The 14,466-nt window shown below is 43.9% G+C and overlaps 1 protein-coding gene across 3 annotated transcripts in view; it reads right to left on the bottom strand.

Moving 5' to 3' along the window:
• LOC126484253 (ERC protein 2-like) overlaps positions 1 to 14,466 on the bottom strand; it is a 465,233-nt gene that overhangs the window by 94,328 nt on the left and 356,439 nt on the right. The window contains exon 3 of one of the 3 annotated variants that reach the window (XR_007587829.1): positions 11,976 to 12,025. The exons of 1 other annotated variant lie outside the window; for it this stretch is intronic. Coding sequence is in view for 1 of the 2 variants with exons in the window: in XM_050107673.1 (XP_049963630.1) it covers positions 11,972 to 12,025 (54 nt within the window). In the remaining variant the exon portion in view is untranslated. Of the gene's footprint in view, positions 1 to 11,809; positions 12,026 to 14,466 lie in introns of those variants that run through there. One more of the 3 variants, XM_050107673.1, reaches the window with a different exon arrangement.

Here is a 14,466-nt window from a genome sequence, read left to right as displayed (position 1 = left end):
CGATTCAAGTATCTGCAATTCTATTGAAACATGCTACATTATAGATAAAATCCCGAAAGAGAGATAATAGGAATGTCATGCGAAAATGTGAAGTACCAGGCAATGGAACATTAGCATTGGCAAATACATGTGCGGAGACGTCGCTAATATTCAACAAAGCGCCCCGCGGTGTAGCCGTGGTGTCTAGGGCGCCTTGCCAAAGATCGCGCGGCTCTTCCCGTCGAAGGTTCGAGTCCTCCCTCGGGCATGAGTGTATGTGTTGTCCTTAGCGTAAATTAGTATAAGTTAGATTAAGTATCGTGTAAGCCTAGGGACCGATGACCTTAGTAGTTTTGTCCTATAGGAACTTACCACAAATTTCCAGATTTTTAAACAAAGTTAAAAAAAAAAATTTACAGCTGAATGACTAAAAGGAAAACATAGAGTTACCGGTAGCTCATGGAGCAAGCGTCTCCTAGGTTGCTTTGCCTGGACCACTGGAGACATAAGATTCTTTCTTCAGACTGAGTTTCTGTTCTGCAGCTGACTGCACAGTGATTTGAAATTTTTGCCACAGGTTAAAGAAAATTGCAACTCCAAAGCTTCTGACTAAGCATTTCGAGAGATTCCCTTGGTTATTAGGGGAGTGATGGAATTATAAATATCCTTCCGAATATTCCCAGTTATGCAATTCAGAATGTCTCCCCCCCCCCTCCCCCTTCTACCGGCCACTGAGAGGTCGGCTGGAGGGGAAAAAAAAACTACTTGGCTCGCCTTTTTTTTGCTTGAGTCGAAATAGCCAGCACGTATAAGATGTATTATAGCCGCCCCTATCGGAGACGGAGGTCTTTCGGTTTAGTTTCGCTATTATATGGTTTTTACCCTTTATTTTGGATTAGGTTACTTTACAGTTATCGCCCAGAAAAGCATGTTTATGCCAGTATCATTGATGCCTAATCCACTTTAAAGTGATACAGTGAAGGAGGAGGAAGATGATAAATGCAGATAGGACATTTTTGTTTTTCCTATTGGAGAGGTTAGAGATATACATTGGTTGATCTAGCTGAAACGAGTGCGCCGTATGTGTGTGTGTGTGTGTGTGTGTGTGTGTGTGAGAGAGAGAGAGAGAGAGAGAGAGAGAGAGAGAGAGAGAGATTCCTTTCTGCAGCAGTGAGTGTGTAAAGCCCTGAACTGGATTTCATTATAACTTTCTGAAAAGCATCATTTTGTACTGTACGAATCTCTCCGGAAATTGCAGTACGAAGATCTTGGTTCCAGGTATATCCTTAAGACTCTGAACTTTAGATAACCCCATAATAAATAATCACTCGGGTTGCGACCGTGGCCACAAGGGGGCCATTCCGCGCCTTATCCGATGAATGCTAAGATATCCAGGCAACCATCTGAAGTCTGAATATCGTCTGAAGGAAATGGATGCTCCATCTTCAAAAAATGCTCAAATGTGTGTGAAGTCTTATGGGACATAACTGCTAAGGTCATCAGTCCCTAAGCTTACACACTACTTAACCTAAATTTATCCTACGGACAAACACACACACACCCATGCCCAAGGGAGGACTCGAACCTCCGCCGGGACCAGCCGCACAGTCCATGACTGCAGCGCCTTAGGACGCTCGGCTGCTCCATCTTGCTCCACCTTGCATGAACCAGTCGTTTCAGAGCGTTCGGCTGCGTCGTACAAATCTATGTCCCAGAACTTGTCTGTATTGGTGTTCGGTGACAGGTTTCCCGATAAAAATGGGCCCAGCAATGCACTGCGCACCAGACAGTGACTTTTTGTGGATGATGTGCAGCAGCAGCTTGAGTCAGAGTACCGCTGTTCCTGTGATGTGCTACCATTCTGAAATGTGGACTGAGGCCACGGAGAATGAGCTATAGAATTTTCGGAGCTACAATACAACAATATAAGTAGGAGTATCATTAACGGTGTACTTTACCACAGTAGACAAATACTTTCTGACACGTTTTTTACGCCATATTTTGTTTCGTTCGTGTGTTATTCTCTACCTCGGATAACTGAAAGCGATTATTTATCGTCCATTTTTAAGTTACGTAGTTTAAGAATAGATTGTGGTGGACTGTAGATTCGTACACATGTATGCCAACTGTGTAATACGGCGTGGACGGCATGGTGTGTATAAACCAAAAGCCAATAAAGGAAGAAAGAACACTGCCGAGAGCAGCGGCACGCGGAGCAGTGCGATGCGCTCGGCTGCTGAGCCAGACTGGCTTGATCGACGCGCTGACAGAGCGCGGAGTGTACTCCGGAGAACGAGCCACTGTGTGCTCAGCGCCGCCGCTGCCTGCCTCCACGTGGGGAGTCAGTCTCGCATCACATTCGGGCAGGGCAAGTACCGAGGAGAGATGAGAAACCCATTCATAGCTCGAAGAATGGACGCTTTTTCACCACCGACTCGAATCACCAGTGTCTTCCTACAATAATGAGAGTTACTCGTGTACTGATGAATTCATTCACCGTGTACCGTAAATCTTATCGTAAAAGCGAACCTTTACTGACGTAGAACGAATCAAATTATTCATCAACAGGCGGAATCAGTAACTGTTTCTGTAAAATCCATATTTATTATGAACATGAGTGTACATATATAAGTACGATTGTGTGTTCCGCATCGTCTCCTAAACCATTAATCTGATTTCAGCTAAAGTTGGTACACATGTAGGAGGCTTTATTTTATACGGAAAGAATCGCTATGGGGGTAAGAATCATCTACCTATCAAAAGGGTGGGGGTCTGAAAACAGAGTAGCCAACGACACGAGAATGCCCTCGTTTTAGTCACCCCATATTTGAAAATGACAGCACTTAGTTACTTGCAACAAATATAATTTCAAACTTTTAGAAAAACCTTTTCTCGCTGACAACGCCAGTAGCATAATGAAAGGAAATACGTTTGTGGCTAACTACATTTTCGCTATTCATGCAGTAAAACTGTCGCATGAAACAAGACGTTTTAATTTATTACTTCTTTACTACTAACTGTATTTGCGAGACTTCTCGCAGTCGGTATCCACACATACCGCTGAATGTATCAGCGAAGTTATATCATTGCATGACTCAGAGTTCAGGAAAAATGTCAGATACACTGAGCTGCCTGAAAATGCAGGGCGAAATTTGCTAGAGATTGAAACGTCTCTGTGAAGTCGTTTCATTGTACTACCTGATTTTAGCTCAATTCATGAACTCTTCCAGAAAGACTGAGCACTCAAAATGGTTCAAATGGCTCTGAGCACTGTGGGACTTAACTGCTGTGGTCATCAGTCCCCTAGAACTTAGAACTACTTAAACCTAACTAACCTAAGGACATCACACACATCCATGCCCGAGGCAGGATTCGAACCTGCGACCGTAGCGGTCGCGCGGTTCCAGACTGTAGCGCCTAGAACCGCTCGGCCACTCCGGCCGGCAATGAGCACTCAAATAAGGCCTACTGATTATTATATGTGTGTTTTAATGTGGGTTTCGGTTTTGTTTTGGGGAATCGCTGAATTGGTCATCGTCTGCTGGGAGCAGACGATGTTGCTTCTCGTTCAAAGGAGAGCACAGTATGACCAACTTAGGTTTCCAATACCTGAACAGAGAGGTTTACCCATCTTAGCCGAGGGCTGTTTTTGTGTGTGAGGTTGGTGACGGAGGGCTACCCCTCTGGACCTTCCGCTGCACGAGGAGCTAGGTAATTTGGAAAGAGAAAGGGGCACTCTTCGGTGAACGCTTGGTGAGTACGGATCGTAGCTCTTAAGGGGGGTTTCAGGTGATAGGAATCAGGTTGAGTTAGGACTTCGTTATGTTTAACTGGTGAAGAACTTTAGCTTTTCTGAAGCGTGTGAAGCGAGTTATTTTTTTAAATGGTTTTTAATCTTATATTTTGTGGAAATTGCTTTTGTCTTTGTGTGTCGATTTTGTGCCACGTGTTTGGCAATCAATGACCCTTCTGGTTCACCACGGCACCGCAATAGGCTTTATTTTAACAGTTTGCTTGTTTAATGAGCTACAATTTCTGCAATAATATCTGTTCTGTCGTGCGCTTTCTACAAAGCAGCACAACAGTTTGAGTCAGAATGCACCACGTGCTGTAGTATGGTATTAATGCAAAGGAGATGATAGTATAATTGTCTCCCACCCCCGTCTTCTGCGTTTCTTCTTGCTGTAGTTAAATTGTGCTCTGTTTTATTCTCACGTAATTCTTACTTAAATATTTCGAGTCAGGCACCAGTTATGTGTAGTTAGGATGTTCAACCAAATATTTAGTTACAATAAATAACTTACGTGAACGATAAATTCTTTGGTGTCGATCTTACCCCCTTACTCTGATTTCCATTCCTGAATTAATCAAGTTGCTTCATGTACGACATAGAGTGCTATTTATCTGGCTGCTTAAAGAAATTTGTGTACTTGTAATTAAATTATTAAAGTAATTAAACTAATAATTTTCCAGTTCCGTTTTTTTCTAAATGGTTAGGAAGGGCTTGAGCTAGTGGCGACCCTGAATTTATGAAATTCTATCATTATTTGTGTGAGAGAAGCAGCTATAAATGCGAGATAACGTATATGGCTCGACGAGAAACGTCGTGAACATAGTAATACGTTACAAGATACAAGTGAAATATGTGTGCACGCAGTCTGACGTATGTTAAACATATGAGAAATAAATTTTGACATGTGGCAAAACCACGGTTAAAATGCTCATCCTAAATCCCTGGAATGATTTCTAGGACGTGGACAGAGAGATGGGAGGCGAGGAGATAGACAGAGAAAGGAAAGAGGAGGAGGTGGACAGAGACAGGGGGAGCAAGAGATACACCGAGAGGGGAGATGAGGAGATGAATAGAGAGATACGGGCAAGGAAATGGACAGAGAAACGAAAGAAGAGGAGCTTGACAGAGAGAGGAAAGAGGAGGAGATGGACTGAGTGGGAAGAGGAGGAGATGGACAAAGAGAGGGGGGAGGAGAAGATGGACACAGGGGGCAGAAGCGCTTGAACAGAGAGCGCATGGAGAGAGAGAGAGGTAGGAAGAGATAGACAGAGAGTGGAGGCGGGGTGGAGGATGTGGACAGAGAGATCGGGAAGGAGGAGCTGCACTAATAGGAGGCTAAAATAAATACGACCACATACTCGGGCCACGCCAGGATCTCAGCTAGTAAACAATAAATTATGACTAGTGCTAATCTCCTCACAATTCTAATTGTGGGATTTACTTCTAGGTTACTTTAAACTGGATGGGCAGGATTGATTCTTATTGAGGAACATCACAGAAGATGCCGGGAACGGCCATCGTTGACGTCGATGTAGCGGTATGCTCGATTTATCGAACTGTGAGACACGCATAGCAGCTGAGGGATACCAACAATAGCGTTTCAGCGTTCTATTGCAGCTCTTTCAGTGTGTGAAGATTATTTGAGTACACCCCCAAGAAAAATCCCAGGGAGAGACATCAGGCGATCGAGGTGAGAGGAGATTGCACTGCCTCTTTTGATTGACCTCTCTTCTCCGAAAAACTAATGCACTCGTTACAAAGTCGTCGTTGAGTGCCATTGCTCCATCTTGCTGAAAATATCCATACAGTCGTTCGTCTTCTGTAAGCTGATGCAAATGTGGATGAAACAGTTTCTGTACGTACGAATTGACTTCAACAGTTTGGTAAGAGAGAATCGTGTTACCATGCGAAAGGGAGACATTGCCCACCAAAAACCATTCTTGAGATTACACAATGGCTCTTCAAAGTACTGATGGAGAGTTTCTGATTCATGATGGCGCACATTCTGTGAGTTCACGGATCCTGACAGGCTGAACTAGGCCTCATCTGAAGAAATGAAAAACTGAGTTTCTGAATGTCCTAATTCCACTTCACTCAGGAACCAATGGCAGAACTCAACACGTGAAAGTCCGTCTGGACGCTTTACCTCAGCAACAACAGTTAATCTGTAAGGGTAGAGATGCAGGTCCTTTCGATAATATTTCGACAGGATGACCTCATAATTCCCCCTTGTGCAGATAAAAGGTGTTGACATTTCGCCAGACTTCGTTCGAAGCTTTCCATCACTAGAGCAAAGTTTTCAGGCGTCCTGCGCCATTTTTCCGCTACAATGAGTTGACAAAAATTATGGTATACCTCCTAATATCGCGTCGGACCTCCTTTTGCCCGAAGTACTGCAGAAACACGACGTGTCATGGGCTCAACAAGTCGTTGGACGTCCCCTGCAGATGCTACCTCTACAGAAGTCAATGATTACGGAAGTATTGCCGGTGCAGGAATCCGTGCACGAACTGAACGCTCGATTATGTCCCACAAATTTTCGATGCGATTCATGTCGGGCGATCTGAATAGCCGAATCATTCGCTCGAATTGTCGAACAACTGTGGCTATATGGCGCATTGTCATCCATAAAAATTCCATCGTTGTTTGGGAACTTGAAGTCCGTGAATGGCTGGAAATGGTCTCCATGTAGCCGAACATAACCATTTCCAGTTAATGATCGGTTCAGGCCCATGTAAACACAGCCAACAGCATTATGGAGCCACAACCAGCTTGCACGGTGCCTTGCTGAAATCTTGCGTCCATGACTTCGTGGGCCCTGTCCCACACTCGAACCCTACCATCAGCTCTTACCAACTGAAATCGGGACTCATCTGACTAGGCCACGGTTTTCAAGTCGTCTAGAGCCCAACTGATATTGTCACGAGCCCAGGAGAGGCGCTGCAGGCGGTGTCGTGCTGTTAGCAGAGGCACTCGCGTCGGTCGTCTGCTGCCATAGTCCACTAACGCCAAATTTCACCGCACTAAATGGATACTTAATGGATACGATCATCGTACGCCCCACGTCGATTTCTGTGGTGGGTATTTTCGCCCCACTCTTGCCACTATGGATCTCGGAACGTCTTATGCCTCTAGCTCCAACTGCCATCCCGCAATCAGTATATGTTGTTTCCAGTCGTGCGATCATAATCACGTCGGACACCTGTTTATATGGATCACCTGAGTATACATAACAGCTCCGCCAACGCAATGCCTTTTTATACGTTGTGTACGCGATACCACCGCTATCTCTACATGTGAATAGTGCTATAACATGGCTTTTGCCACCTCATTGTAAGTTTTGCATTGCAGACGTTGCTGGACACATCGTCTAAACACTTCCACTCTCTTGCGCAAAACGTTCCACACACGTTTCCTACAAATTGAAGTTCGGATAGCACTTGACTGTGAACTCAGCGCTGTTTTACTGTGAGCACCATTTTGAGCTGCATGCAGCCGGTGACGAGACAAGTCTGCCCCTCTCCCTCTGTCAGATGTAATGACGCAGTGAAGTACTCAGGTCACTAGCAAACCGAAGATGCAGCATCAAATCTCGGTTTCCAGCATTTTCTGTGATGTTCAGTTCTCCTCTCCAACAACAACTGTCAGTTCCGCTTTAGTCTTATAAATATTTTGAGAGTCAGTTTTATTTTACCCACCTAGCCTGCAATTATACACTGATGAGCCAAAATATTATGACCACTGCTCACCGCGACGCTGCATGCCGCCTGGTGGTGATGTGGCCACGTGACGCGGTAAGGAAAGTACGTAAGTGGGTCAGACACGGTCGGGGAATCACCCTAGCGAAGATATAGAATGCAAATGGGGAAATCCATTGAGATAAGCAACATTGACAGAGGGGAAATTATTATTGCGCAAAGACTGTGAACCAGTACCTCAAAAACGGCGAAGCTGGTCGAATGTTCACGTGCTGCTGTCGTCAGCATACACGGAAAGCGGTCGAAGGACAGTGAAACTACAACTAGGCGCTAAATGGTTGGACGTCGACGAGTCTTCACAGAACCTGAGCTTCAGAGGCTTGTCTGCTCTGTGACGTAAGATATATGGTGATCCGTAGCAGCACAATGCTGGTGCGCGCATCGGTGTTTCGGAGCACACCATTCATCGTTCATTATTGAACTTGGAGCTCCGCAATAGACCACCCCTACGTGTTCACATGTTGACCCAACGACATAGTCAATTACGATTGTAGTGGGCACAGTACCAAATGTATCTGACCGTCGATCAATGGAAACCTGTCGGCTCTTCGGGTAAATCACATTTTTGCTACACTATGTCGATGGTCGTCTGCACAAACGCCATTATCGAGATGAACGGCGGCACGAAACTTGCAGCGCGCCACGGATGCAGGCTGGTGGGAGCAGTATTATTATGCTACGGGAGACGTTCTCCTGCACGTACGTGGGACCTCTGCTACTAATCGAGGACACTGACAGCTGAAAACCACCTGCAGCCCTTCATGCTTGATGTCTTCCACGATAGTGATGTCGTCTTTCAGCGGTATAATAGTCCGTGCCTCGGAGCCAGAACCGTGCTCCAGTGGTTTGAAGACCATTATTGTGAACTCACGTCGATTCCTTGGCGATCAGATTTTTCCTGATGTAAATCCTCTGGAACCCATGTGGGTCGCTATCGGGCCCCATCACCGCGTACGCAAATCAGCGGCACTTTATTTACGCGAGTTACATGACCTGTGCTTAGGCATCTAGTGCCACATACTTCCACAAACGTACTAACAGACTGTTGCATCTCTGACACGCGGAATCAGTTACGTATTTCGTTGCAAAGTCGGACAAACACGTGGGCGTAATGTTTTGGCTCATCACTTGTTTCACAGAAACATAAGTGCCGTGCGGAATTTATACCCCGGATTAAAGTATTCTGATAAATTTGTAGGAGTGGCTAATGAAGTGTTCTTTTACTTTGCATTTGAATATCTGGGCATTTTCTGCTTCCTGTCATTGTGCGAGGCTCAGTTAGTGAGTAGCAGATATCATTTACATAGAGTGACCAGAACAAAACTGGCTTGGACGTAATTGACAGGTGTGATACGAAGTAAGTTAACCCAGTTAATGCTCCTTGGCGCTGTGTGCGATTTATCGAACTCCGAGAGACGCACAGCTACTCTCCCAGCAGCAGCGATTCCAGGGTTTTGCAGCCGCTCTGCCAGTGTGTGTGGTTTACCTGAGTACCCTTGCCCCTCCTAAGTGTGCCGGACGTTAACATCAGAGGCAGAGAGATCAGGCGATCTAGGAGGCCAAGACATTTCACTGTATTTACTGGCTCTCCTCGCTTAACCTAATACCTCATCAAAGGTCCTTCTGGAAATGACATAGTTGATTGTTCTTGGTACTTCTGCTGCATTCAGAGTTTGAACCCACAATATAGAAAACACCATTCAGTGTATCGCCTGGATTCAGGAAAACATCTCAGTTGTTGAACGGAAGACACTGTGCAAGAATTTAACCGTTCATCCATAAAACAGAAAACATCTCAGTTGTTGAACGGAAGACACTGTGCAAGAATTTAACCGTTCATCCATAAAACAATATGGTACTGAGAGTTCAGAGTCGCTCTACGCCTTATGACATAAGTGATAAGAATACGAAATGCACACAGGGGTTCCCCTGTACATCTTCACAGAATCAAAGTTTTAATCTCTCTGTTGTTGTTGTGGTCTTCTGTCCAAAGACCGGTTTGATGGAGCTCTCCATGCTACTGTATTTTGTGCAAGTCTCTTCACCTCCCAGTAACTACTGCAACCTACGTCCCTCTGAATCTGCTTGCTGTATGCTTCCTTTGGTCTCCCTCTACGATTTTTACTGCCCACGCTTCCCTCCAGTACTAAACTGGTGATCCCTTGATGCCTCAGAATATGTCCTACCAATCGATCCCTTCTTTTAGTCAGGTTGTACCATAAATTTCTCCTCTCCCCGATTCTATTCAGTACCTCCTCATTAGTTACGTGATCTACTCATCTAACCTTCGGCATTCTTCTGTAGCACCACATTTCAAAAGCTTCTATTCTCTTCTCGTCTAAACTGTTTATCGTCCACATTTCACTTCCATACATTACGAAAATCACTTCTCAGAACTTGCGTATGCAAACCACTTATAACGCAGCACTTATTATTATGCCACACTACAGGCCAAACTCAGTAAAACTATCGTCATACTCAGAATTCTCCAACCGAAAGTATCACAAACACTGCTCGAGAACCTACAATGTACGTACATATTGCAAGAGATTTTTAAGAAACAGGCATTCCGCTGTAAATTTCCTATATGGGAAGACATCGATCCACAGAAACCTCAATATTTAATTGAAATCAACATAGGCGCACATTGGCCAACTGCTACTAAAATAAAGAACAATCTGTAGTCATTTACATGGTGTCCTTAATAACGTTCTTAATCCTAAGTTTCTATTACTTAGTTATCTCGAGTAATTAGCTCCATAAAATCTACCACGAATGTCACACGACCGTTAACTATGATACATTCTCAGCACATGACAGTCACTTTTACTCCATGAAATAATAACGAAGATTGTATTGCATATTTCGGAGTGACAATTCGTAATCAAGAACTCTGAGAGTGGTGTGCCGAAAGCGTATCATGTTATGTGTCACATATCAAACAAAAATTGTAGTTAGGTGGACAATTATATGTAAAATAAGAATCAAAGTTTTAAAAAAATCCTCAGAACAATTCGTAAATTAATGCCTATGTTGCATGAGCGGTGTATGCAGTTGCTTTAGCTAGCTGAAAGTATCCGTTCCGTCGTTCTTCACATCGCTGTTTGGATTACAAAGTTCCGAGTACACTTTTAGGCCCAGGTTTGTTTTGGCTACCAAATATTACTGGAAAATACAACAGATATTGACAGCATACGAAGTCCCATATGTTACACAGTTTAAGCAGCCGTGAACATCTTTCATACCACGTTCGTAAACACGTGGACTAACCGCTTGCACACAATTGTGATGAGAGTATCCTTACCTGGAAAATGTCGCGCATGTAGTTCACCTTTAGTAGGTAGTTTTAACGAGATTTGTCATACAAAGCCGGCCAGAGTGGCCGAGCGGTTCTAGGCGCTACAGTCTGGAACCGCGCGACCGCTACGGTCGCAGGTTCGAATCCTGCCTCGGGCATGGGTGTATGTGATGTCCTTAGGTTAGTTAGGTTTAAGTAGTTCTAAGTTCTAGGGGACTGATGACCTCAAATGTTAAGTCCCATAGTGCTCAGAGCCATTTTTTTGTCATACAAAAATGGTTGAAATGGCTCTGAGCACTATGGGACTTAACATCTGTGGTCATCAGTCCCCTAGAACTTAGAACTACTTAGACCTAACTAACCTAAGGACATCATACACATCCATGCTCGAGGCAGGATTCGAACCTGCGACCGTAGCGGTCACGCGGTTCCAGACTGAAGCGCCTAGAACCGCATGGCCACACCGGCCGGCTTTGTCATACACACACACACACACACACACACACACACACACAGAGAGAGAGAGAGAGAGAGAGAGAGAGAATCCAAATGTTTCAGTGAAATCCCAGTTGACGTGACTACTACGAGTCGTGATGGTATCCTGTTCCCGCTAAAAGCTTTCTTTTCCTCTGCTCTGACCCTGGAACGCAAGCCTCCAGTTTCATCCATTTATACTTGTACTTTCCAATATTAACGATTTTAGTTATTTTTATCGGTAATGTGTGTTCATGAGACTGCCTCACTTTTCGCTAGTTCTATTGGTGTTAGATACAAAAGGGACGCACGTAACAGCACAAACTGATGGGTGTGTAAGTATTTAAAACAGCGAGTATGCAAGTAGCCGGTAGCTGCATAAAAAGGCAAGGCACGCTCTTGGAACACGCAAACGGAGCCTAACCACCGCATACACACAGACAATAAATCCAAAGCAAGCCGCCAAGGACTACCCGTGATGCTTTATAAAAACAGAATAGAATATACGCTGCTATTGAAAAGCGCATTCGTAAGCGTGCTGACAAATAAGTAATAAAAAAATACGTGTCTCTACAGCGGTTATCGGCGTCACCTCCACATGAATTAAGATGTCAAAATTCTTTTCTTGGCAGAAAGAGCTATACACAAGATACTGCGTGTATTTGGTACTTACACATATAGACGCTGATTAACAGCACTGCCAGCACACGCAACGATACGCACCTGCAACAGAAGAGAAAAATGGGTGTATCAGTTTATTTCCCGCTGGTGTCTTTCTGAAAAAGAATTATTTTGTTTAAGAAGGTGCAAATAGCGACAATAGAAAGCATGACCCATTAGACACGTACAGTCACTTAACGTCGTCCTTAACTGGGAACAGTCTCTTCCAAATTTTCTAGGTATAGTTCTTGCGAACATCGTCCAATGTAACAAATAAAAATTGTATTGGCTAAAGCTCTCTGGCAGATAAGTGAAATGAACAACTGAGGCGCTGAAGCCCTCAGGGCAGACTCAACAACTGTATATTTCGAGTAAATCGCATATTTGTGAAGTGTTAGCAGGGAGAGCTCAACAACAACTGATTGGGAACTATATACGATTCCACAGTTTACTTACATTCGAAACATTTGGTTGCACATAAAGATCAATAAATATAAGAAAAACAAAAACCATTGTGGAGGTAAAGGTCAGTCGTAGTCCAGGTACATGTCATCATGAAGTCACACCTAAATATTTGTGGCCTCACTGTAAAAACTAGATTACTAGTGCTGTATTATGTTTGTAAGGCAAGTGCTGCACGTCAACAGGACATGTGGAAGAAGAGACTGTACATCTTTCAATTCCGCCGGTCGTACATGGATTGGCGAATCGTACAGTGGGCTTAAGCGTTCCTTCCTAAGGTCGAAATTCTGCTGAAGTTTGTGAGACCACTCTCTTGCCTTATGAAGTTCCATTCTCACTTTTGCATCAACTCTGCCGTAACTACTATGGACATAAAATCCCTCTTTATATATTATACTGTGTTGTTAAATTCTCTCTTCTGCATCGTTCACCAATTCAGTGCCGATTTTGTGATACATTTTTGCAAATCAGAGAAATCTCCGGAGCTGAATTACTGTAAACGATGTTTCTTACGACATTTCTCTATGATGAATTAATTGTGTTCTCTATAGTAAGCCGGCCGAAGTGGCCGTGCGGTTCTAGGCGCTGCAGTCTGGAACCGCGAGACCGCTACGGTCGCAGGTTCGAATCCTGCCTCGGGCATGGGTGTGTATGTTGTACTTACAAGGGGAGGCCGCCAATTGTGAAATTCAGATTCGATTCATACTGCGCATAATAAAAGCTCATGGCCAGAGGTGTAATGTGGCAAAGCACCAAGATGCACTTCTCAGCCGTTGTCGAGAAAATCGACAGTTAAAAGAAACCGTTGCGGTGAAATACTCTCTACGATTAGTATTTCCTACAGCGTGGTGGTGCAGCGGTAAGCGCTCGGGTTCGTAATCCGAAGGTCGCCGGATCGAATCTCGCTCCATGCAACTTTTTTTTTAGCATTTGTTTTTTGTAATTTATATATATATATATATATATATATATATATATATATATATAATTCCCGGCAATCAGTTGGAACAATTATGCATATAATAAGTTGTTGAAAGTCGTTTGTTGTGGAAAAACTGGCGACTTCGAACATCATTACGTTTTCCGCAAACAAAGTTGTATTTCACAAATGTTATTAATTGTCTTCATAATGTTAACTACGTATAGTTAACGGAAGACGTAGAAACGAATACGTATAGCGTAAGTCAAACGTTCGAATTAGAATAGAGACCCCACGAACACAAACTTGCTGTGGCAGGTATGAAATACAAACTCCGTTACTCGCTCGTTACACTTGAAGGACAGATGTTGAACGGGCCGAAACGAACCACCGCATAATAGCGTAGTTGCCTGCTAACTTCGAAAGAAGGTAGATGCGGTCCCTAGCGCAACTTATAACATCGTCGAAAATCAGTGCGGACGGGACAGCTTTGGTACACCCTGTTAAACAAACGGAAAAATGGAGGCGGTACAATTGGAGAGCGATCCGCCTTCACCAACATGCATAAGCAATTCATTAATAGTTTATATATATATATATATATATATATATATATATATATATATATATATTTGAATTGCAAAAAACTAATAATAAAAAAATGTTGCATGGCGCGAGATTCGATCCGGCGACCTTCGGATTACGAACCCCAGCGCTTACCGCTGCGCTATGAAAATCATGAATGGTAGAGAGTATTTCACCGCAACGGTTTCTTTTAACTGTCGATTTTCTCGACAACGGCTGAGAAGTGCATCTTGGTGCTTTGCCACATTACACGTCTGGCCATGAGCTTTTATTATGCGCAGTATGAATCGAATCTGAATTTCACAATTGGCGGCCTCCCCTTGTTAGCGTAAGTTAGTTTAAGTTAGAGTAAGTAGTGTGTAAGCCTAGGGACCAATGACCTCAGCAGTTTGGTCCCATAGGAACTTACCACAAATTCCCCCCCACCCCACCTCAAAAAAAACAACTACTCTCAGTTGCAGTTCGTCATCTACAGTGGATACAATAAATAAATTAACCACCTATTCACAGAAGGCAGCACGTAATGTTCTTAATCGTG

This window comes from Schistocerca serialis, chromosome 6 (genome assembly GCF_023864345.2).
Source record: "Schistocerca serialis cubense isolate TAMUIC-IGC-003099 chromosome 6, iqSchSeri2.2, whole genome shotgun sequence".
NCBI classification, from domain to species: domain Eukaryota; kingdom Metazoa; phylum Arthropoda; class Insecta; order Orthoptera; family Acrididae; genus Schistocerca; species Schistocerca serialis.
The sequence above is the reverse complement of the archived record's forward strand: the minus strand, read 5'-3'. Positions and strand labels throughout refer to the sequence as shown.